This window comes from Manis javanica, chromosome 1 (assembly GCF_040802235.1).
Source record: "Manis javanica isolate MJ-LG chromosome 1, MJ_LKY, whole genome shotgun sequence".
NCBI classification, from domain to species: domain Eukaryota; kingdom Metazoa; phylum Chordata; class Mammalia; order Pholidota; family Manidae; genus Manis; species Manis javanica.
In genome coordinates this window covers 100,175,296-100,201,685 of record NC_133156.1, presented here as the reverse complement: position 1 = coordinate 100,201,685, position 26,390 = coordinate 100,175,296, and the positions used below count along the sequence as shown (strand labels likewise).

Here is a 26,390-nt window from a genome sequence, read left to right as displayed (position 1 = left end):
TGGGATGAATTTCCATTTATTAGTGTCCCCTTTAATTTCTCTTAAGAGTGACTTGTAGTTTTCAGAGTATAAGTCTTTCACTTCTTTGGTTAGGTTTATTCCTAGGTATTTTATTCTTTTTGATGCAATGGTGAATGGAATTGTTTTCCTGATTTCTCTTTCTATTGATTCGTTGTTAGTGTATAGGAAAGCTACAGATTTCTGTGTGTTAATTTTGTATCCTGCAACTTTGCTGTATTCCGATATCAGTTCTAGTAGTTTTGGAGTGGAGTCTTTAGGGTTTTTTATGTACAGTATCATATCATCTGCAAATAGTGACAGTTTAACTTCTTCTTTACCAATCTGGATTCCTTGTATTTCTTTGTTTTGTCTGATTGCCGTGGCTAGGACCTCCAGTACTATGTTGAATAACAGTGGGGAGAGTGGGCATCCCTGTCTTGTTCTCGATCTCAGAGGAAATGCTTTCAGCTTCTCACTGTTCAGTATAATGCTGGCTGTGGGTTTATCAAATATGGTCTTTATTATGTTGAGGTACTTGCCCTCTATTCCCATTTTGCTGAGAGTTTTCATCATGAATGGATGTTGAATTTTGTCAAATGCTTTTTCAGCATCTATGGAGATGATCATGTGGTTTTTGTCTTTCTTTTTGTTGATGTGGTGGATGATGTTGATGGATTTTCGAATGTTGTACCATCCTTGCATCCCTGGGATGAACCCCACTTGGTCATGGTGTATGATCCTTTTGATATACTGTTGAATTCTGTTTGCTAATATTTTATTGAGTATTTTTGCATCTACATTCATCAGGGATATTGCTCTGTAATTTTCTTTTTTGCTGGGGTCTTTGCCTGGTTTTGGTATTAGGGTGATGTTGGCTTCATAGAATGAGTTTGGGAGTATTCCCTCTTCTTCTATTTTGTGGAACACTTTAAGGAGAATGGGTATTATGTCTTCTCTGTGTGTCTGATAAAATTCTGAGGTAAATCCGTCCGGCCCCGGGGTTTTGTTCTTGGGTAGTTTTTTGATTACCGTTTCAAGTTCTTTGGTCGTAATTGGTTTGTTTAACTTTTGTGTTTCTTCCTTGGTCAGTCTTGGGAGGTTGTATTTTTCTAGGAAGTTGTCCATTTCTTCTAGGTTTTCCAGCTTGTTGGTTTTCATAGTAGTCTTTAATAATTCTTTGTATTTCTGTGGAGTCTGTCGTGATTTTTCCATTCTCATTTCTGATTCTGTTGATTTGTGTTGACTCTCTTTTCCTCTTAGTAAGTCTGGCTAGAGGCTTATCTATTTTGTTTATTTTCTCGAAGTACCACCTCTTGGTTTCATTGATTTTTGCTATTGTTTTATTCTTCTCAATTTTGTTTATTTCTTCTCTGATCTTTATTATGTCCCTCCTTCTGCTGACTTTAGGCCTTATTTGTTCTTCTTTTTCCAATTTCGATAATTGTGAAATTAGACCATTCATTTGGGATTGTTCTTCCTTCTTCAAGTGTGCCTGGATTGCTATATACTTTCCTCTTAAGACTGCTTTCGCTGCGTCCCACAGAAGTTGGGGTTTAGTGTTGTTGTTGTCATTTGTTTCTATATATTCCTTGATCTCTATTTTGATTTGTTCATTGATCCATTGATTATTTAGTAGCATGTTGTTAAGCCTTCATGTGTTTGTGAGTCTTTTTGTTTTCTTTGTAGAATTTATTTCTAGTTTTATACTTTTGTGGTCTGAAAAATTGGTTGGTAGAATTTCAATGTTTTGGAATTCACTGAGGCTCTTTTTGTGAGCTAGTATCTGGTCTATTCTGGAGAATGTTCCATGTGCACTTGAGAAGAATGTATATCCTGGTCTATAGTAGAGTTCTATAGATGTCTATTAGGTCCATCTGTTCTAGTGTGTTGTTCAGTGCCTGTGTGTCCTTACTTATTTTCTGCCCAGTGGATCTATCCTTTGGGGTGAGTGGTGCGTTGAAGTCTCCTACAGTGAATGCATTGCAGTCTATTTCCCTCTTTAGTTCTGTTAGTATTTGCTTCACATATGCTGGTGCTCCTGTATTGGGTGCATATATATTTTGAATGGGTATATCCTCTTGTTGGACTGAGCCCTTTATCATTATGTAGTATCCTTCTTTATCTCTTGTTACTTTCTTTGTTTTGAAGTCTATTTTGTCTGATATTAGTACTGCAACCCCTGCTTTCTTCTCACTGTTGTTTGCCTGAAATATGTTTTTCCATCCCTTGACTTTTAGTCTATGCTTATCTTTGGGTTTAAGGTGAGTTTCTTGTAAGCAGTATATAGATGGGTCTTGCTTTTTTATCCATTCTATTACTCTATGTCTTTTGATTGGTGCATTAAGTCCATTTACATTTAGGGTGACTATTGAGAGATATGTACTTATTTCCATTGCTGGCTTTAGATTCGTGGTTACCAAAGGTTCAAGGTTAGCTTCTTTAGTATCTTACTGCCTAACTTAGCTCGCTTATTGAGCTGTTATATACACTGTCTGGAGATTCTTTTCTTCTCTCCCTTCTTATTCCTCCTCCTCCATTCTTCATATGTTGTGTGTTTTGTTCTCTACTCTTTTTAGGGGTGCTCCCATCTAGAGCAGTCCCTGTAGGATGCCCTGTAGAGGTGGTTTGTGGGAAGCAAATTCCCTCAGCTTTTGCTTGTCTGGGAATTGTTTAATCCCGCCATCATATTTAAATGATAGTCGTGCTGGATACAGTATCCTTGGTTCAAGGCCCTTCTGTTTCATTGCATTAAGTATATCATGCCATTCTCTTCTGGCCTGTAGGGTTTCTGTCGAGAAGTCTGATGTTAGCCTGATGGGTTTTCCTTTATAGGTGACCTTTTTCTCTCTAGCTGCCTTTAAAACTCTTTCCTTGTCCTTGATCCTTGCCATTTTAATTACTATGTGTCTTGGTGTTGTCCTCCTTGGATCCTTTCTGTTGGGGGTTCTGTGTAATTCCATGGTCTGTTCGATTATTTCCTCCCCCAGTTTGGGGAAGTTTTCAGCAATTATTTCTTCAAGGAGACTTTCTATCCCTTTTCCTCTTTCTTCTTCTTCTGGTATCCCTATAATACGAATATTATTCCTTTTGTATTGGTCACATAGTTCTCTTAGTGTTGTTTCATTCCTGGAGATCCTTTTATCTCTCTCTATGTCAGCTTCTGTATGTTCCTGTTCTCTGGCTTCTATTCCTTCAATGGCCTCTTGCATCTTATCCATTCTACTTATAAATCCTTCCAGGGATTGTTTCACTTCTGTGATCTCCTTCCTGACATCTGTGATCTCCTTCCGGACTTCATCCCACTGCTCTTGCATTTTTCTCTGCATCTCATCCCATTGCTCTTGCATTTTTCTCTGCATCTCTGTCAGCATGTTCATGATTTTTATTTTGAATTCTTTTTCAGGAGGACTGGTTAGGTCTGTCTCCTTCTCAGGTGTTGTCTCTGTGATCTTTGTCTGCCTGTAGTTTTGCCTTTTCATGGTGATAGAGATAGTTTGCAGAGCTGGTACAAGTGACCGCTGGAAGAGCTTCCCTTCTTGTTGGTTTGTGGCCTTCCTCTCCTGGGAGAATAGCGACCTCTAGTGGCTTGTGCTGGGCAGCTGTGTGCAGACAGGGCTCCTGCTTCCTTCCCGGTTGCTATGGGGTTTATCTCTGCTGTTGCTGTGGGCGTGTCCTGGCTGGGGCTGCTCCTCCAAAATGGTGGAGCCCTGTTGGAGGGGGAGAGGCCGGGAGGCTATTTATCTCTGTAAGGGGCCTCTGTGCTCCCTGCTGCCCAGGGTGTTAGAGTGCCCAGAGATCCCCAGATTCCCTGCCTCTGGTCTAAGTGACCTGTCCTGATCCTTTAAGACTTCCAAAAAGCACTCTCCAACCCAAAACAACAGCAGCAACAATGAGAGAGGGAACAGAAAAAAAAAAAAAAAAAAGGAAAAAACGTGATTTTTTTTTTTTGTCCTCAGGCGCCGTTCCCAGGCACCCGCTCACTGGTCTTGCTGCCCTGTCTCCCTAGCACCAGGGTCCCTGTCCCTTCAAGGCTTCCAAAAAGTACCCGCCCACCGGTCCCGCAGGGAAAAACACTCGATATTCTTTGTCCTCAGGCGCCAGTCCCAGGCACCCGCTCACCAGTCCCACCGCCCTGCCTCCCTAGCACCGGGGTCCCTGTCCCTTTAAGGCTTCCAAAAAGCACTTGCCAAAAAGAAAAAAAAAAGGGGGGGAAATGCGCGATTTCCTCTGTCCTCAGGTACCGGTCTCAGGCACCCGCCCCAGGCACCCGCCCACCGGTCCCACAGGGAAAAACGCGCGATATTCTTTGTCCTCAGGTGCCGGACCCAGGCACCCCCTCACCGGTCCTGGTGCTCTGCCTCCCTAGCACCAGGGTCCCTGTCCCTTTAAGGCTTCCAAAAAGCGCTCGCCAAAAAGAGAAAAAAAGGGGGAAAAACGCGCAATTTCCTCTGTCCTCAAGTGTCGGTCTCAGGCACTCGCCCACTGGTCCTGCAGGGAAAAACGCGGGATAATCTTTGTCCTCAGGCGCCGGTCCCAGGCACCCGCTCACCGGTCCCGCCACCCTGCCTCTCTAGCAACAGGGTCCCTGTCCCTTTAAGGTTTCCAAAAAGCACTCGCCAAAAAAAAAACCGCTCCGGTTTCTTTCCACCCACCGGGAGCCAGGGGGAGGGGCGCTCGGGTCCCGCCGGCCCGGGGCTTGTATCTTACCCCCTTCGCAAGGTGCTGGCTTCTTGCAGGTGTGGATGTGGTCTGGATGTTGTCCTGTGTCCTGTGGTCTCTATTTTAGGAAGATTTTTCTTTGTTATATTTTCATAGCTCTATGTGTTTTTGGTAGGAGATTTCCACTGCTCTACTCACGCCGCCATCCTCGGTCGGGGCGCTCGGGGCGGCCTCATCCAGGGGCACCTGCAGCCAGGCAGGACGGGCCCAGACAGCGCAGTCACCGAGAAGGCAAGTCCGCCGCCCGCCGGTCCGTCCCGTCCCCTCCGACTACCCTAGTGAGAGCGCCAGTCCTTTTTTATACACCTCTTCTTCCTTCAATTATTTTGAAATGTACACCCAGTGATATATTACTTTAATCATAAGTATTTCAGTATATAGCTCTATGAGATCATTTTTTTTCCAAAAATGCATAATCACAATACCATTGTCACATACAAAAACAATAAACAACTATTTTTGGTAGAACCAGTATTTATAAAGAAAAGCAAACTAGTCATTAGCCAGGCTTAGGATGAGGATTTAGGCATCATCATTCACTTAACAAACTATCCATGTGTAGATGACTCCCCAAAAAGAAGCATAAGTATTAAATAATATACTGAAAAGAGAAGTCTCCCTCCTGAGTAATTTACTATGGATTTCTTTCTGAAAAGTATGCCCTAAACACCAATTAATGTGCCAGAAGCAATTTATTCATCCTCCTAGAGAAAATAAAAGTGGAATGTCTCTTTTGCATTGTGGTTTCCCATATATGTGGGCAGACCCTTTACTAATGAATTATTAAGGAAGTCTTGATTATATCCATGACACAGCACTTGATTTTAGATGCTCTGTGGTCCTAGATGGCTTTACTTAAACCAGTCAAAGGATTTAAGAAAAGAATCATGTCACATTCATTTATAATAAATTTACTTAAAATCTATAATTATTAAACCACTTGTCCTTTACATAAAATTAGGAGAAAATCAATTACACAATTATCTTCTGTTTCTTATTTTTCGGAACCTGAGATTTTTCTATTTCATTCTTTATAACTTTATAACATGAATAATTTCTCAAAGTTCTACTCATCAAGAGTAGAAATATTAGAAATATTTCTAGTGGCACACAGGTCTTCATGTGACCTTAAGCAGTTTTTTCTAACATTTTAACTTTTTATTTCTATTTCTTGAAAAAGATCATTTGTAGGAGTCCCTTTACATTTCTTTAAATGAAACTTGGAAACAAGAACTTATTTCCATTACATTCCAGAATCTAATATAAAAATGCTTTAAAAAAAAATGGGTCATTAGCATCTTAAGAAAGAGTTGAAACTAAATCACTCATTCCTAAGGGAGCCTTTGTATAATATAATCAGTTCTATTTTTAAGCCTTCTGAGAGAGGAAGTTGTACACAAATGAGGTTGTATGTGGTACTGTTTCCAGAACAAATAGTATATTTTCACTGTAAGGCCAAGATTGGACCATTATATTCATTTTAGTCATCAAGTTTAAATTCTACTTTCGTGAGTACAAAAAAGGGACTGTATGATGAGAGAAAACGAATAATGCTTTTGGCTTTATCAGACATTGGAGGCTACTCAGAGTAAAGGTCACTGGAATGTGTCCATGTTTAGGGTAGCTCTGCTCTGTACTCAAAATATTTGTAGCTGAGTTCCTGGTGTACATTTTTGTAAATGGCTGTTTATTGGGAACTGTACTGTTACCTTGCCAAGAAGACTTTGAAAGTTCAGTGTTTTCACAAAGTTTTTGTCTAGAACTGCTAAAACACTTTCTCCCCAATATAAAAAATTACTTTCCTATACCAGCAGGTGGAAGCAAGAGCAATCGAATTGTAGTACTTCGCTTTCTAAGTATACTGACGTGTACTGTAATATATCCGTGACTCAAAGTATCTTTATGATATAGCCTTCATTTAATTACTTTTCTTCAACAACTTTATTGTTATAGCACCTTCTCGTGATTGCTTTATCACCTTACTTACTTAGTATCTTAAACTGAACTTAGTCATTCTAGGACAAATAGATTTTCCATCACTTTTTTATATTCACTGATTCAGCAGTTACAACATATATGCCATGTACTGACACATTCTTCCAAGAAAGACAAAGATGACTTAGATGTGGACTATGCTCTCAAATTGCTTACATTCCATTAAAATTATGAAATGTCTTCTTCATTCCTCCCCTAACTTCAGATCAATCCGCCTTCCTAATATATCTTCAACCAATCAGTGGCTGGCATTCAGTATTGACACAGATTTTAAATCACTCAACCAATATTTACTGAGTACCAGGCACTATATAGAGCTTAATTTTGAACTTTATGCTTTTTTTCCTTAAAGATAAAAAAACACCAAAGCAGTCTTTAGAAGTGTTATTTATTTTAAAGTTTTTCAATACAGATTGTATAAGGCAAGTAACCAACTGACATATAGACCCCAAAACATTGAACTTAAGGAATTTAGAAGTACCTAAAGTGAGTAACATTTCCTGGAATATACTTAGAAGACCTTCCACAAATGCTAATTGAAATAAAATAAAAGTATGGTACTCTAGAGAAATTGTTAGCTCTTTATTAACAGAAAGAGGAGAAACAAGTTCTGTGTGTGTGTGTGTGTGTGCGTGTAGAGTAGAAGATACAAGAAACTCCCCAAGCTAGAGTTTCTTACTCTGTCCTCTAAATTCCCCCATTGCTTTTGTAAGTATAGAATTTGTTATATGTGTCTCTTCTAAAGTCTTAAGATCCTGGAGGACGATGCCTGTTTCTTATCATTGTAACCTCAATAAATAATTACTGAAGGAATGACTGAATCAAATGATTGATGTATTTCATGGGAAATCCCTTTATAATGAGCCATTTTTAATAATATAATCTGCTATATAGGCATAATCACAGATAATAGTAGCAAGTCAATTATCTCTCACCTGAGAACTAGCAATAGGGAACTAGCATTGGTTGTATAGAAAGTTTTCTTAGAGTGCCTTAGCTGAACTTTATCTATAAGAAATGTAGATTATTTGTTTGCCTGAGTACTTTAAGAAAACATTTGCAACTTCCTAGGAGCACACTTTTTCAAGTAGTTTACTACTTATCTAAGAACAGTCAATCAAAGGGCTCTGGAAAAGGATGAGACCTGGATGCAAAGGGTGGCCATCAGGTTGTCCTGGTTATAATTGTTTTACTCTTTGTAAATGAGTGACTAAAAGCTGCCCATGCCTACATGGCCTGTTTTTCAGAGCTACGTGAAAGCTAAAGTCAGACACTCCTCCACACCCTTTGCAACAATCCCTCAGGGAGTGGTATAGATAACAAATCAGAAAAGTGATGCCAATATATATGCTTTAAGTATTTACCTTATTCTCTCTCCACTAACATCAGAGTGGAAGATCAGGGAGATGGAATTGGTGAGAAAGCTGATGTTTTCCTTTTGGAGGATGTGGTTGCAACATGAGTATATCATAGCAGTTAAGAATATGAGCTCTGTAATCAGGCCTGCGTTTAAATTCCCAACCCCACACATGCTGTGTGACCTTGAGCAAGCTACTTTACTTCTCTGTGCCCCACAAAATGGGGTTAATATCTACCTCTTGGTTTGTTGGGAGAATTCAGTAAAATGCATATCAACTCTTGGTATAGTGCCTGGCACATTAACAGACTCCTAATAAATATTAGGGATAATGATTAGCATCATTCATATGTCTGACAAGTTTCTAGTATAAAAAGCCTAAATAAAGAACTGTAACCTGAAATGGGGAATTCATGAGAAAGATCTAGTTTTGAACATGTGGCATTTGAGATGTCTGTGGGCCTGGAGGTCCAGGTAGAGATCTAGATGGAATCATGGAAGACACCAACTTTCTTGAATGGTTACAAGAAGAGAAGCCAGCAAAGGAGACTGAGAAGAAATGGTCAGGAAAGCAGGAGAAGGATGAAGAAAGAGGAAAAATGAACTTGGACAGAGCACTTTTAGTGGAATAATGTGGAAGAATTGTGATAGGCAAGGAGGTGGAGACAATAAGTGGGAAATTTGCAGGACACAAAACCTGGAAACCATAAGTTGTGGGACATAGCTTTGAAAAAGAAGATGGTACTACTTGTGAATCTGATTCCCCAGAGCAGCAGTCCATTCAGAAGAAAAGTTATTAGCAACCATTTTTTCTGAGTCTCCTTTCTGGCTTCTCTTTCTGTACCCATTCAAAAAAGTTGGTGTCTCAATGAAATGTTATTCAGCCATAAGAAGAAAACATCCTACCATTTGCAACAACATGGATGGAGCTAGAGGGTATTATGCTCAGTGAAATAACCAGGCGGAGAAAAAAAGTACCAAATGATTTCACTCATCTGTGGAGTATAAGAACAAAGAAAATACTGAAGGAACAAAACAGCAGCAGACTCACAGAACCCAAGAATGGACTAACAGTTACCAAAGGGAAAGGGACTGGGGAGGATGGGTGGGAAGGGAGGGATAAGGGGAAGAAGGGGCATTACAATTAACACACATAATAGAGTGGGGAGCACAGGGAAAGCAATATAGCACAGAGAAGACAAGTAGTGATTCTGCAGCATCTTACTATGCTGATGAACAGTGACTGTAATGGGGTATGTGGTGGGGACTTGGTAATGGGGGGAATCTAGTAACCACAATGTTGCTCATGTAATTGTATATTAATGATACCATAATAAAAAAATAAACATATAAAATAATAATAATAATAATAAATAAGTAGAATTATGATGAACAAAAAAGAAGAAGAAGAAGCTACAGTCCTTTTTAATTGGCAATAGTAATTTGAAACCAAGATCTGGGAACTAGGTTTGCTGATTGGTTACTGTTGATATTGTACTGTACAACAGTACAATTGGAAGACCCTCTGGCCCCCTCCTATACCATGAGGTACATGGACACTCCCACCTGTAAGTCCATGCTCCAAGCACACTCTTCCTACTAATGACTACCCCTCCAACCAAAAGGTGTACCTATCAGTGGTTCAGTTCACCCTCAGGGGGACTGACCCAAAGGGACAGACCCATGTAGGCTCTGGGAGCCATTTGAGCAACGAATTCTGGAGTCCTGGGTACTCAAGGCATAGGTGGGGGTGGGGTAAGCTCTTCATGGGCACCTTCTCTTAATTCTGTTGAGCAGAGTATAGATGCCGGAGGGCCAAAGTGGGGCCCTCTAAAGTGCAGTAATTACCCAGGTCTAAGTGGAGCTATATGAGAGGCCAGTTAGAGTGAGAAAATAAAGAGATCAAAGGACTGGATGCCTAAAGGACATAGAAAAATAAGAACTACAGGAGTAGAGAAGTAGAAGCTGAAAAGATACAGGGTTGTGGTCAGGGAGTGGAGTATCAGAATTTATCATCTCTCAGGAGCATCTCCAAGTAACAGTAATAAGAATAAACATGAAGGTTCTTGGAGTGAAGTAGGTCAAAAAACTGAAGTTAAGGAAGTGTAAAAGTCCAGCCATCTACCCTTAGAGTCTTCATGGGATGATTGTGGAGCTTAACATGGAAAAGACTGCAGAGCCAAGAATTTGATAAATGTGAGGGAATGTCAGAGAGGTCACTTGGTAGTAGTGAGTGACACAGCAGGAGGGCAGCAGCCTCAGAGGATTAGAGCTGTGGTGCATTAGTGATTTGGAAACTGCATGGAAAACTAGTTGAAGTTCACCTCCTCACCAGGCCCAGTAGCATGAGACGCTGGAGAGAGTGAGCATTCTACCGAGGGAAGGTGATGGGTTTTGTAGGGATCCAGGTTTCAGTTAAAATAAAGTGGAACAGTGTTCTGTGAAGAGGATGAGGATGTAAGGAAGTTTGAGTACCAGAGAAAGACTGGGAATGTGGGAGAGGTTCAGCAGTTGTAGATGCTTTAGCATATGGGACACCGGCAGGAATGTGAGATGTGAAAGGTTGCTCAAAGCAGAGAGAAAACAGTGAGTTCACTAATGTTCAACATGTTGAGGATCTAGTACCAGGAACCTCTAGGTGAAATTGTGTAACTTGACCGCTACTTGGTAAGCACAAGTAATAAGATTAACTCTCAGTTGTAAAAATAAAGAATTTGTGAAATTTAAAGTCTTGTGGAAAAACCGCTTGTATATTCTAATCATGTTATCATTATCTTTGGGCCCTGCACCTTGTAGAAAGAAATAAAAATATTTTCTACTGCACTGATGCTCATGAAAATAGTGTTTACTCATACAATTTCTCACATGTTGTTAGGATTAAATGAATGTTTTTGCAGTGCCTGACGCATAGAACTCCTCAGTACCTGACTTCTCACTTCCTCACCTTCTCTGTTCATTATTCTCACCAAGCAATTTAGCAAGGGAACTGCTCTGTGAGTGAAGAGAAAGGATGCCCCTGGGATGGTGCAGGCAGACATTCACTCCTGAAATGAAATTGTCTAGGCCAGTGCTGCCCACTAGAACTTTCTGCGGTGATGAAAATGTCCTCTATCTCTACTGTCCAGTATGGCAGCCACTTGCCACAGTGGCTCTTAAGCATTTGAAATGTGCCCAGTGCAAATGAGGAACTGAATTTTTTATTTTATTTACTCTTAATTAATTCATATTTAAATAATCAGATGTGGCTCCTGTGTTGACACCACAAGATGTAGTGGATATACAGCTGCTTCGCTAAAGGCTTCATGAGAGAAGTGGACTAAGGGCCTAAAGGAACAAGTAAGCCTTAGGGAGGCTCATGGCTGGACTTTGGCGGTGGGGAAATCTGAAATTAAGGAGCCCTACATGTTCTGATGAAAGGACCCTGGAACTGAGTTATGGCCTGATAAATTGTAACAAGAGGGATGACTTAGCTGAATTAATGACCCATAAAGAAAACTGCAAACAGTGAGAATCGAGAATAGAAAGGAACAATTCTGATGAAATTGCCAGACAAGAGAAATTTTTAAAAATAAACATGCAGAAATTCCAACCCAGGGAAACTGATAAAACGCAGCCCTCAGTAGCAGCTTGTAGAGAAACATTACTTCCAAGTAAGTACTGGGAATATTTGCTAAACACTCTGAAGACTTGTGGCAAATTTCAGGAAGTGCCATGCAAACCATGTATTAGAACACAGTAACACCATAGGAAAAAATGAGAACGTGGGTAAAATGCAAATGTGGGGAAATAGAAGTTACAACATTTTTTGGAGTTTCACTCTAGTCCTGGCTCTAATAAAGCAAGTTAACTGCACAGATGTTTATTTGTGATGATGAAGAAAGGTGGTGTTGCTATATTGTTTTAGCCATATCAATCCCATCTCATTTCAAGTATATTATGGGCATCTACTGTGTGCTCAGCAGTGAGCAGTGTGCTTGGTATGGGAGTTGTGATAAAAGAAATGTACAATGATTGTTGTGCTTGAGAAAGTCCTAGTCTAATTTAGAATACAAGACAAACTAATTGAACAGATAGATGATGGTAATTTAAACATCTAAAGTGAATGGCACAGATAAAAAGTGATAGAAGCTGAGATCTGGATGAATGGGAATGGTCAAAGAAGACTTGGTGGGAGGAAATGGAGACCTTTATGCTTCAAAAGAAAATGAACCAGTAAGTCAACATTTCTTTTTTTTTCCTTTTTTTTTTATTTTTGTATAATTAATACACAATTACATGAGCAACATTGTGGTTACTAGATGCCCCCATTATCAAGTCCCCACCACATATCCCATTACAGTCACTGTCCATCAGCATAGTAAAATGCTATAGAATCACTACTTGTCTTCTCTGTGCTACACTGCCTTCCCCATGCCCACCCCCCTACATTATGTGTGCTAATCGTAATGCCCCTTATTCCCCTTATCTCTTCCTTCCCACCCATCTTCCCCAGTCCCTTTCCCTTTGGTAACTGTTAGGCCATTCTTGGGTTCTGTGAGTCTGCTGCTGTTTTGTTCCTTCAGTATTTTCTTTGTTCTTATACTCCACAGATGAGTGAAATCATTTGATACTTGTCTTTCGCTGCCTGGCTTATTTCACTGAACATAATTCCCTCTAGCTCCATCCATGTTGTTGCAAATGGGAGGATTTGTTTTCTTCTGATGGCTGAATAATATTCCATTGTGTCTATGTACCACACCTTCTTTATCCATTCATCTACTGATGGATACTTAGATTGCTTCAATCTCTTGCTTACTGTAAGTAGTGCTGTGATAAACATAGGGGTGCATATGTCTTTTTGAAACTTGGCTCCTGTATTCTTAGGGTAAATTCCTAGGAGTGGAATTCCTGGGTCAAATGGTATTTCTATTTTTAGTTTTTTGAGGAACCTCCATACTGCTTTCCACAATGGTTGAACAATTTACATTCCCACCAGCAGTGTAGGAGGGTTCCCCTTTCTCCACATCCTCGCCAACATTTGTTGTTTGTCTTGTGGATGGTGGCCATCCTAACTGATGTGAGGTAATATCTCATGGTTTTAATTCACATTTCTCTGATGATTAGTGATATGGAGCATCTTTTCATGTGCATGTTGGCCATCTGAATTTCTTTGGAGAAATGTCTATTCAGATCCTCTGCCCGTTTTTTAATTGGATTATTTGCTTTTTGTTTGTTAAGGTGCATGAGCTCTTTGTATATTTTGGTTGTCAACCCTTTATCGGATCTTTCATTTATCAATGTATTCTCCCATACTGTAGGATGCCTTTTTGTTCATTAATGGTGTCCTTTACTGTACAGAAGCGTTTTGGTTTGATATAGTCCACTTGTTCATTTTTGCTTTTGTTTCCCTTGCCCATGGATATATGTTCATGAAGAAGTTGTTCATGTTTATATTCAAGAGAGTTTTGCCTATGTTTTCTTCTAAGAGTTTTATGGTTTCATGACTTACGTTCAGGTCTTTGATCCATTTCCAGTTTACTTTTGTGTATGGAGTTAGACAGTAATCCAGTTTCATTCTCACATGTAGCTGTCCAGTTTTGCCAACACCAGCTATTGAAGAGGCTGTTGTATCCCCATTGTATATCCATGGCTCCTTTATCATATAATTGACCATATATGCTTGGGTTAATATCTGGACTCTCTATTCTGTTCCACTGATCTATGGGTCTGTTCTTGTGCCAGTACCAAATTGCCTTGATTACTGTGGCTTTGTAGTAGAGCTTGAAGTTGGGATGCAAGATCCCCCCTACTTTGTTCTTCCTTCTCATGATTGCTTTGGCTATTTGGGGTCTTTTGTGGTTCCATATGAATTTTAGAACTATTTGTTCCAGTTCATTGAAGAATGCTGTTGGTATTTTGATAGGGATTGCACTAAATCTGTAGATTACTTTAGGCAGGATGACCGTTTTGACAATATTAATTCTTCCTAACCAAGAGCATGGGATGAATTTCCATTTATTAGTGTCCTCTTTTAATTTTTCTTAAGAGTGTCTTGTAGTTTTCAGGGTATAGGTCTTTCAAAAGTCAACATTCCCGAAAGTACATTTGTACAAGTTTTAAGGCAATAATTAACTCAAAATAACTGGCATGCTCATTTGTCCAAATGAAATGCTGCAACCCAGTGATCTCTATCAAAATTAGGCCACTTGCTTTTTTTGCCTAAGCATTTCATTTGTCTGTTGGACACAGCATACCTCAGCCCTGACAAGTGTACTTCCTGTCAATTCCAATATAATATTCAATGTTATTTCTTAGTTAGAAATTTCAGACTTGTGTGTTGAAAAGTTCTTTAAAGACAGAGGAGTCAATGAAAAAAGTGTGGTTGGACAAAAATAATAAAGAGCTAGGAAGTTTGTAGAAAAGAAATAAATCTAGTCTTTAATTAAACAATAGAAATCTCAGATTTAATTTAGATTTTCATTTTCAGATTGCACATAGTAATTCTGTGGAGAAAGACAGGATCACAGTGTTGCCTGCTTCCAATTTCTGTAGGTCTCAACTGCAAAAAGTCATTGAAAATCCTTACCAGATTCTCAAGGGTGCTAGAATGACTTCTGGTGTACTGCTGTTCCCTGGGGCTGCAGACCAAAGGGGAAGAAGAGATAAATGTACTAACGTCCAAAGTATTGAATAAGCCTGAAATCCTAACAAAGGGGAGGAAGAAGGATTTCCAGAAAAATGATGATGGAAAAGGAAAAGCAGAAACAATACAGATACAAAAATTCTCGATAGATCAAAATGTTTTAGTTACAAGTATATTCTTCTGGCCCTGTTTTTATTTGATAATAAGAATTATAAATCCTGAAAGGAATTAAGATAAAACCTAGAAGGGAAAATAGAAAGATATAAAAGAATGACTTATCTGAAGGCCTCACATGTTCTTTTTAATGTGTTCTATTGACTCATGAAATCATGATCTCTAACTTCTGTTCCTTTCTTTTTACCCCTTCTACATTTGGGGAGTAAATTTCTTTAAGGAAGAGATAGCTTTTCAGAAATTGTGCCAGGGTTATTATGGGCATATCTGCTAGCCAAAGCAGAGGTGTTGACATCTTTGTCAAAGTTTAACTGAATTAAAATCAGGTATGCTGTGACCAAACACTTAACCTTTGATATGTGTCAGGAAACTAATGATAACCAGTGGGGGTCATCTTATCAGTGAAATGTTTGGAGTAATTTTCTTGTAAAAGAAAATTTAATAATAATGTTTAATAATAAGGAAAATTGTCCAAAATAATTGGTTTGTCCCCAGAGAGTTAGTGAAAAGAGCAAGGTATTAAGATGAAGAAGTCCTATGTTCTGGTCATCAGTCTTTGGTTTGCTACTCATTATAACCTCATTAATCCTGTGGCAGCCTCTCACCTGTCCTAGGACTTCCCTGGAAGCCCAATCAGTCATGGTCACAGCTGACTTGTCCTTCAAGGGCTCCATTCTGTGTATCCTTGAGGGACTGTAGGGATAATTACTGGGAATTTTCAGCCAGGTTCATACACGGAACTTCACGTCACTATTATTTTAGGCCACCACCAAGCATGTGAGGCCCTCCAGTCATCACCCATCATTTCTTGTGTTCTGACTTTCATACTTTTTTTTTTTCCTGGGCTCATTGCTTTATCTGTCAGGATCCTATATGAGGCAAATAACACAAAAACACATTCAAACTTAAATGATACATTGACACAACTGGAAAGTCTAGCTCTAGGTCGGTCAGGTTGTATAATTACTTCATATCATGGCTCAGTGATATCAGTAAATATTTAGTTTCCTTCCTTTATTCTTCTACTCACAGTGTTTATTTTGTCATAAGTCTGGCTCCATTCTTTCCTTCCTTCATTCCTCCCTCCCTCCCTCTCTCCCTCCCTCCCTCTTTCCTTTTCTTTCTTAAGGTATCACTGACATACACTCTTATGAAGATTTCACATGAAAAACACTGTGGTTACTACATTTACCCATATTATCAAGTCCCCTCCATACCCCAGTGAAGTCACTATCCATCAGTGTAGTAAGATGGCACAGAATCACTACTTGTCTTCTCTGTGCTACACTGTCTTCCCTTGACCCCCACACATACCACATGTACCAATCATGATACCCCCTCTATCCCCTTCTCCCTCCCTCTCCACCCACCTTCCCCCACCCCTCCCCTTTGGTAACCACTACCAAAGAGTGGCTGGACAGCCAACACATACTTAGCTGTCTTCTGCTATACTCTTAGACTTCTCCCTTCATCTCTGGCACCTTGTCCCATAGTAAAAAATTCCACTTTCTCATACTCTGTGAATTGTCTCTTCTTTTCTGAACCTTTACTGAAATCTACCCAACTCTAAGGAAAATATTTCCCCTACATCCCTCTTTCTCCCATGTCCCACGGTACAGGGAAAAGGTCCACATCTCCTTTGTTCCCCAGCTCCCATCTTGCCCTCAGTTACGCTCCCAGACCTGCACTTCTTCACCATTGTATTAAAACCTTTAAGGCTCACAATCTGGTTTTACCATTCTACCCTGCTCATATGCTGTCCCAGCCATCTGGTTGGTTCTCTCCATTCTCTGAAGACCTTGAGTCCTGGTTTAGTCTCCTTTTCTACTCCCCAGTCCAAGTATCAAGCTGCTGACTCCAGTGTTGATGTAGACATTTTATACAGTACCAAGGTGTATGTTCTTTGTGCTCCTCAACTTGTATGTATCAACCATACACTTTCAAGAAAATATCCTCGATCTTATCAGACTTCTTAGACTTTGAATTCTTAAATTCAAATATCTCACTTTTTTGCTATAGCTGGACTACTCCCATTTAACCTGTTTTCTGATTTTACCAAGACTGGAGACTCTTTTCCTACCCAAGCTTTCTATACCATTTCTTCTTATCTAAATTAGGACCTTGCTTTATATGTCATTTAATAATTAATTGAAAAAATTGGTTTGAAGTGGCATCATAAAAGTGATAAATTGTTTAAGCAATATATTCAAAGCAAAATATACACAAATGTGTATTTCCAGTATGTCAGATGGAAGCCTTGTTGAATATAAATCATTTGATGGCATTCTTCACTGTCCTTGCATAAACTACTCCTAAAATGCTTCATTTTAAACTTCCAACTTCAGTTTCTTTAAGGTGGAATAAGAACATACAGGTAAGTAATCTAAATTCAGAAGTCTTCTGAATCTTCACAGTTCTTTTCTCAATCTTCCATAACAGCAGTTTGGCTTTTTAGTAACTGTCTTTTTTAACGTATTTCCAAACAATTTACCTAAACAACAAATCATTCTTTTTGCATACATTGTATCAGTGAAATATTTAAATTACATGAAAATAAGTATAATAGGCATAAACAGGTTTTGGAACAAAAAGATTCAACCCTTGGTGAATATATAACTCAACTGGTTGGAGGAGAAATGCTAAAATATATTAGATTATAGTCTGCTGGCCTTGAGTTAACCATCAACCAGTATGTTTCACATAGGAGACATCAGGGAGATACAGTTAAGTGGATCAGTATTCACATCTCTCATGTCTTAAAAATGCTTTCCTTCTGTGCCTCAGCCCCTGCTAGCTACACTGGGCTCTCTCTTGTTTTCACAGCCAGGTCTGTAGATACTTGTTTAGGTGCACTCCCTCCAGTTGTTTACCTTATTCATACCCCTCAGTCATAGTGCCCTGACTTCCACTCCTGCCATGCCATAGGCACTGCTCTTGTCAGAGTCATCAGTGACACTTGTTGGTCAATTCAGCAGAGACTCTTCTGTCTGTCTTGCGGTTGGTACACCTGCTGCTGTTAGTCACTCCCTCCCTTTTTCAGTGTTCACTTTTCGCCGCTTCTTAGACCCATCCTGGCTTGGTTTCCTTCTGCTTCAATGATCAAATGAAGAGGTAGGGTTTGAAGGGCCCCCACCTGTAAGATGGCGAACTTCCTGCTTCTCTTCCGGGTCCTCAGTTCCCGCCGGTGCCACCTGAAGCCCAATCACCTCTTGCCCCCCTCCCAATCCCAGCACCTAGCCAATAGCCACCAGCCCCGTAGAAGTTAACACCTCAATCACCTCATGCCCCTTCCTATATAACCCAGCACCTTTCCCTAATAAAGTGGAATTCTCTGCTGAATTGCTGCTGTGTGTCGCTCCTTTCTTTCATTGGTGCCAAAACCTGGGAGACGGGACACCCCAACTGGGCCCCGTCTCCCCACCCCACCCCCCGACACCAGCAGCAGCTTGCCCTCGTCCTCTTTTTCCGGTGCTGGCTCATCACACTCACCACTCCTCTCTGGCCTTTGGGTAAGTTTTCCCCTGGAGTGGGCCACTCTTTCCCGAGCTATCGCAGCGCCATTGACTGTGATCGTCCGGCAAGGCCCTGACGCTCGGGGACAAGGAGGGAACTCTCCCCGCCTCAGGCCTTCACGGCTGCGGCAGACCCTCAGGCCCCTCCTCCAACAGCCATAAACGAGGTGACTCCTTTGCGGATGAGAACGCTCCCTTTTCCCCCTCCTCCTTCCGTTCCTTCTGCCGAAAATTCCTAGTGCTAGGTACCTCGTGACTCCAGCACTCTGCCTTCTTAGAGAAGTCTGGGTGACGACCCACACTTCCTTAGAAATTCCGACTCGTATACGAGTTTCCACAGACCGCCAAGGATCATCGGGGACGCCCTTTGTCTCCTTGCGGTCTGCTCCCAGTCCAAGGATCTCCGTTCATCTTCCCCTGTTTGTCTCCTTCTCTGTCCTTTAGCCATGGGAGCCTCCTCATCCCTCCCTGAAAGTTCACCTCTTGAATTCCTGCTCAAGTATCTAGCCACCCTCTCCCTGACGCCTGATATAAAACCAAAACTTCTCCGTAAATACTGCTCCCAAGATTGGCCAACATATCCCCTAGACAATAACAACCAATGGCCTGCAGGGGAAACTCTTGATCCTAACATCACCCGTGATCTTTTTAACTACTGCCAGCGCCTGAAAAGCTGGAAGGAGATTCCCTATATTGAAGCTTTTCGCCTCCTAGCTCAAAATCCCAGCCTCTGCACCACATGTTCCCCGCCCCAAGTTCTCCTAACCTGCAGGCCGTCTCCCTCCCCTCCATACACTCCCAGTCCCTCTTTGATTATCTTAGACCCAGCTGACGAACCTCTGCCATACAGGCTTCCCCCTTCAGCTCCTCCCCCTCCTACAACCCCTCTGCCCTCTTCCGCCATCGCCACCACCTCCACCTCCTCCCCGCAGAAGCCTCCCATCCTCTCCCTTCCCCCTCCTCTCCTACAACAGCCCCTCCCCCTTCCTCCACCACCATCTCCTCCCCCACCTCACCCCCTCTGCCTTCGTCCCCCTCACCTCCCCCCCCCCCCCGCAGATCGAACCTGAGCCTTTCAGCCACCCTCTAACCAAGTCCCAGGAGCCTCCTCCATACTTGCCCCTATCACCTGTCTCTTCCCCACAGACTGAGCCAGAATCCTTCAGTCCCCCTCAGACTCGGTCCCGTGGGCCTCCCAAAAGTATTGCCCCCCTCCAGGAGGTGGCAGGACCTGAAGGCATTGTGCACGTTCACGTCCCTTTCTCCCTAGGAGATTTAGCCCAACTTGAGAAACGCCTAGGTTCCTTTTCCACTGATCCCACGACATACATCAGGGAGTTTCAATGGACCCTCCAGTCATACAGCCTCACACATCATGACATTTTCATGCCCCTAGCCAATACCCTCCTCCCTGAAGAGCGTAGATGAGTTTGGGACTTCACCCAAACACACGTAACCGAAACCCACAGGACTGACCCCACCTATCCCCCTGGCCCCACCGCTGTCCCTGAACAAGACCCACACTGGGATTATAACACCACGATGGGTCTCCGCTCTCGAGATACTTTTGCCTCCTGCTTAATAGCAGGTCTGAAAAAGGCAGCTCGTAAAGTAATCAATTTTCAAAAGCTCCAAGACATAATTCAAAGGAGGGAGGAAACTCCCTCCCAGTTCTTAGACAGACTCACTCAAGCCCTATTACAGTATACCAGCCTGGACCCAGAAACGCCTGACGGAAGACATGTCCTTATGACATACTTCCTACCTCAAAGCTACCCCGACATTAAAGCTAAACTCAAAAAGTTAGAACAGGGCCCTGCTGCCCCACAGACTGAGATCCTAACAGTGGCCTTTAAAGTCTTCCATAACTGGAAGGAGGAGAAAGAATGCTGTAAACAAAAGGCTGATCAGGCCAACTTCCAAATGTTGGCCCAGCTGATAAAACCACAACCTGGGCGCCCCTCTGCAAACAAGCCCCGCCCCCCCCAGAGCTTGTTTCAAGTGCAGAAAAGAAGGACATTGGTCAAGGGCGTGCCCCTCCCCCATATCTCCTACCACCCCATGCCCCAGATGCCACAAAAAGGGCCACTGGGGGTCTGATTGCCCAGCCACCCAAAGGGGAGACTGGACGAACAACCCCCATCCTAAGCCCGCCATAGTGGTGCTGGCAGAGGAAGATTGACGGGGCCCAGGGGCTTCTTGCCCAACCATTTCCATCATCAAACAGGAGCCCAGGGTTACTTTAATAGTAGACAGTCGCCCCATCTCCTTCCTCCTAGATACAGGAGCCACCTTCTCAGTCTTGCGAGAATACCGGGGCCCTACCACGCCAGCCATTACTCCTATAGTTGGGGTAGGAGATTAACAGATTTTCCCTAACCCTCCCCCCTTTTATGTACAATCCAAGACAATCCCATACCTTTCTCCCACTCCTTCCTGGTTATGCCCCAGTGCCCCATCCCTTTACTAGGATGGGACATCCTTTCTCTCCTCCATGTTTCCATAACTATATCCACTCCCACAGCCCCCAGTACTCCCTTTCTGATGGCCCTCATAGCCAACGACCTCCCTCTACCCAATGAAAGCTCCGGTTCTGCCCTCATACACCCTGTAAATCCCAAAGTTTGGGACATTACAAGCCCCTCCTTGGCCCTATGTCCCCCAGCCTCTATCAAATTACGTGACTCCTCTCAGTATATCTGTCAGGCCCAATACCCCCTAACCTCTTCAGCCCTCATAGGCCTTCAACCCATCATTCAAGATCTTTTAAACAAAAATTATCTCAGACCCATTCACTCCCCATTTAACACCCCCATGTTAGCTGTTTAAAAAACCAACGGATCTTTCCGCCTAGTCCAAGATCTCCGCCTCATTAACATGGCCATCATTCCTATCCATCCCTTAGTTCCAAATCCATACACCCTTTTATCGCAGATCCCTGCCTCGGCCTCCCACTTATCAGTCCTAGATCTCAAGGACGCATTTTTTTCTATCCCTCTGGACCCCTCCTCCCAAGATTTTTTCGCCTTCACCTGGACGGACCCATACACAAGACATTCTGAACAACTCACTTGGACAGTTTTGCCTCAAGGCTTCTGAGATAGTCCCCATATTTTTGGACAGGTCCTAGCCCAGGACCTCAAACAGTTTCATCATGATCACTCCGAGTCCACCTTATTACAATACATGGACGATATTCTACTCTGCAGTCCCTCATGGGAACAGTCTCAACTTCTCACTGCCTCCCTACTTAACCTTCTAGCTTCCAGAGGTTACTGGGTATCCCCCGTCAAAGCTCAAATCTCTTCCCCTTCTGTCACTTACCTCGGATTCCTTCTATCTCAACCAAGAAAGTCCATTACCTTAGACAGAAAACGACTCCTCTCTGACCTGCCCGTTCCCAAAACCAAGACAGAAATTCTTTCCTTTCTAGGCCTGGCTGGGTATTTTAGAGCATGGATCCCTAACTTCTCCCTGTTGGCAAGACCCCTATACAACCTCAGCAAGGGCCCCCCCTGAAGAACCATTATCCTCCTCACCCCGACACTCCTTCATTAAGCTCCGTCAGTTGGTCATGGAATGCGTAAATAGGATGTTCTTTGTTCTCCATTGCCTCCACATCAGCAAGTAGGGGAAGGCAGGCCAGAAGCAGGGCCAGTATTTCCCTAGCCACCTCAGCCATTGGAGCAGGATTTTCAGGGGGAGCCTTGGGTCACTCTCTATGGGCAGTTAGAGATCTCGACACCAAACTTGAGGGAGCCCTGACATCCACTGCCGATTCCCTGGCCTCTCTCCAAAGACAGGTCACTTCGCTAGCTAAGGTGACCCTTCAAAACCGGCGGGCCTTAGATCTGCTTACCGCCAAAAAGGGCAGCACCTGCGTCTTCCTTCTAGAAGAGTGCTGCTATTACATCAACTAATCTGGCATTGTAGAAACTGACATCACCAAACTCACCGACCTTGCCTCCTCCAGCCTCCACTCTGCTTCCAATTCTAACCCATTCTCTTCAATACTAACAAACCCCTTCCTCACCTGGCTGTGGCCCATTGCAGGCCCTATAATAATCATTCTTCTCGCCTGTCTCTTTTCTTGCCTTGTATAGTAAAGTTTATCAAATCCCAAGTCGATAAAATCTCTAATCAAACTTTCAACCAGCTTTTACTCAGGAACTACCAGCTTTTAGCCACAGAAGCTCCCTCACCCTCACGTAACCTCATCACTACAAACTGAGATGGACCCCTCTCCCCGCTGGAAACAGTTCCTGGAAACACTGGCCACAGACGCCTGGCTTCTGGCACCTGTATCCTCTTGGTACCATTGGAATCAACAAGTCCTCCACCTATGGTTACAGGGAACCTTCATTGATTTCCAACCTGAAGAAGTCCACATCTACTCGTCCTTACTGTGGGGAGTCCTATCAACCCTTTCCTCCCAATCCTCAAGCCCTCACTCCCTTCTCCACCTCCGTTCAGCAGGAAGCAGAGAGAAAGCAACGTCCACAACCCCATAGAGGAGAAAGGGGGGAATGAAGGGCCCCCACCCATAAGATGGCAAACTTCCTGCTTCTCTTCCGGGGCCTCGGTTCCCTCCAGCACCACCTGAAGCCCAATCACCTCTCACCCCCCTCCCAATCCCAGCACCTGGCCAGTAGCCACCAGCCCCTTAGAAGTAACACCTCAATCACCTCATGCCCCTTCCTATATAACCCAGCACCTTTCCCTAATAAAGCGGAATTCTCCGGTGAATTGCTGCTGTGTGTCGCTCCTTCCTTTCAGGGTTCAGTTTTTCTGTTCTCACTCTGAAACCCCCTTGGGCCAGTTCAACAAAACCCTACCACTCCAGTTACTGTTATATTAATGAATTCCATTTACATGTGCCACAGCCCCTTCACACTTAGCATGTCCAAAACTGAATTCCTCTTTTTCCACCAAAACACTCCTTCCTCTCCTAAATTCTGTATTAGTGATGGTGCCACCATCTGTCCGTCCAGTTCCAAGACAGAAACCTGGAGTTCATCCTTGACTCATCTCCCTGCCACATCCATTCAGTACGAAGTCACATTGATCTACTGCCCGAATATCTTCTAACTCACTCCAGTTTTCCCTATTTCCTAGTTCATTAAGCCATAATATCCCCCAATTATAATAATAGCTTCTCTCTAGTATGATCTCTCTTTCCAAGCCTTTCAATTCATTTGGTTTGAGTGATTTCTCTAAAATGTATACCTTAATCTCATCTCTCACCTGATTAAGACTCTTCCAGGGTTCCCTCCTTGCCTTCGGAATAAGGTGGGCTCTAACGATTCCCAAAGCTCTTCATTCTCTGGTTCCTACTTAGCTTTTCAGAATTCTCTCTCCTTAAAGCTTTAAGCCTTTGGATAATTTCTGCATATTGCTCCTTCTAGGAAATCTTCCCAGAACAGTTCCTTCTGTGGTCTTCAGATTCCCTCTGCTTAACCCTGTCATAGCTCTCACCTCAGTATCATATAACTGCCTGTTTGTCAATTTGTCTTCTCTTCTATATTATAATAGTGGGGTCCCAGTCCATTTGCCTTTTTAACCTCAGTGCCTATCACAATGACTAGACACAGTAAATACTCATAAATATTTGTTTAGCAAATGACCTTAAACAAATACTTAGCCTCTTTCAGGCTCAATAGCATCTTCTGCTAAAAAGGTATAATGCTCTGCCAACGTCATAAGGTTGTTTTGGGGCCTTGTAAGAAAATAGCAGTGTAGTTTACCATAGTTAAGGGTGTGTGTTCTGGATCTCTATCTAGTTTTTAATCCTAGCTCCCACCATTTAATCAGCCATGTGACCTTGGGTAAGTTACTTAATGTCTCTGTTTTAGTTTCCTCTTCGGTAAAATGAGAATTAACACAGTATCTGTCTCATAATGGAGTTGTGAGGACTGAGTTTAAAAATAGAAAGCATTTAGTACAGTGCCTGAATATGCAATAAATGTTAGCTACTAATTACAACATTTTTATTTTTAAGTTCTAAAATTATATATGTAATTATATATGTAAATATATATTATACACGCACACATGGCATCCATTATTAGTTTGAGTGCTTTAAGGGGATGAATGACTGGTATTATTCTTCTTAATTTGTCTTTTTTTTTATCTTTTAGGATTCTGCCATAGCTATACCAGAGTTCATTTTCCAAGTCTTAAATTCAAATTGCCATAGTTGATTACAACATGAAATTTTGTTAAAAAATTTTTAATTGTTGTTCAATATGTCATCATAAGGAAAACATTTAAATAAGAAAGATTACTGGTTTAATCTGTATAGTACAGTTATTGTATCTTTGACACCTAACTTTACACAATAAAAAAAGGAAATTCAAGAGCATTTAGTTTTATGTATATGTGTTTACCTGAAAGAAATTTGCTCAAATTTATTAAAAAGTTTTTAATTTAAAATTTTATTAAATAATACACATTTGGATATTGTTATTGGACCAATGGAAATGCCTAATTTTTATTATTTTTCGGATTCTTTTTAGAGTTGGTGGTTCCAAGATTTCATTCAGAATGACTTTAGGAAAGGAAATGATGTCTCCTCTTCAGGCAATGTCTTCTTATACTGGGGCAGGCAGAAATGTTTTAAGATGGGATCTTTCACCAGAGCAAATTAAAACAAGAACTGAGGAGCTCATTGTGCAGACCAAACAGGTGTATGATGCTATTGGAATGCTTGACATTGAGGAAGTAACTTACGAGAACTGTTTGCAGGCACTGGCAGATGTAGAAGTGAAGTATATAGGTGAGTAGGATGCAAAAGCCCATCAATATTTCATTTTGTGGGTAACACAAGCCATTTAATGCTTTCTGTCTGGACAATCTGTTTTCCAATTTTACAAGATAATTGATTTTTACATAATGATTAATTAATTGCTTAGAATTAAATTACCTAAGATAAAAATTTTTAGTATGTTGGGAAAATTGCTATGAAGTGTATACTCTCATTGCAACTGCTTTCTGGAGAGAATTTTGTCAATATATTTCAAAACTTTTAAGAAGTTGATACCCTAGCCTAGTAATTCCACAACTAGGCATTTAATCTAAGGAAATAATCAGATACTGGAAAAATTGTGGATAAATTTACATGTAAACAGGTACCCTGTCATAACAAAAGCTTGGAAACAACCCTTAAGGGTCAACCAATAGAATGGCTAAATAAATTAGGATATATGCACCCTGTGTAACACTATGTAGCCATTAAATTAATGTTTAGGAGCAGTATTCAATAACATTAAAAAAAATGACAGAGAAAGAAAATCAGAAGAAAATACACAAATTTTAATAATGGCTAATATCTTGGATGTTTACTATTGACTTAATTTTTTTGCTTTTCTCTATTTTCCATATTCCCTACACCGAAAATATATTCTTTTTATAATAATATATATATATATAATATATACATATATAAAATAATATAAGTATTAGACTCTTGGAGTTACAAGGAATGAAGTTTCATCCGAGTTACCTCTAAGGGTTAGATATAATTTGTAGGATAATTATAGCTAAACAACTGGCTATCTATCATAGGAACATGGGCTGTTTATAGAACCTGATATCATAAACATTTGTATGTATTCTAGAATGTGAACAGTTATCCAGAATCCTGCCCAGTCCTAATAACCTAGTCATCTCTTTACCCGCACCAGCCCCTCAACACTGAGAGTTCCCTACCCAATGTCCCACCCTAATTTGGTTCCCTTCTCTTAGCTTTGCATTTCGGTTTCAGTTTCTGCCTCTTAACTACCAACTGCTTCACTCTCATTAATGATCACTTAATCTTGCAATGAGTCTTAAATTTATACTCTTGAATAAAAAAGATCTAGTTGAGTAAAAAGTGAAAGGGATGGGGTTGTCCCCTTCAACGGAGCTTTCCCAGCAGGCAATTTCAAATACATCTCCTTTGTTCAAATACTCACGTCTTCTTCATTCAATTATGGTCAGATGTGTGTGAGCCTGGTAACTTATGCTTTCAACA

The 26,390-nt window shown here is 41.5% G+C and overlaps 1 protein-coding gene across 3 annotated transcripts in view; it reads left to right on the top strand.

Moving 5' to 3' along the window:
* NLN (neurolysin) overlaps positions 1–26,390 on the top strand; it is a 181,968-nt gene that overhangs the window by 27,162 nt on the left and 128,416 nt on the right. Inside the window, exons 2-3 of one of the 3 annotated variants that reach the window (XM_073235642.1) lie at positions 4,835–4,950; positions 24,895–25,154. The exons of 1 other annotated variant lie outside the window; for it this stretch is intronic. In XM_073235642.1, coding sequence (XP_073091743.1) covers positions 24,923–25,154 — 232 coding nt within the window. In that variant the 5' untranslated portion in view covers positions 4,835–4,950; positions 24,895–24,922. The remainder of the gene's footprint in view (positions 1–4,834; positions 4,951–24,894; positions 25,155–26,390) is intronic. One more of the 3 variants, XM_037026145.2, reaches the window with a different exon arrangement.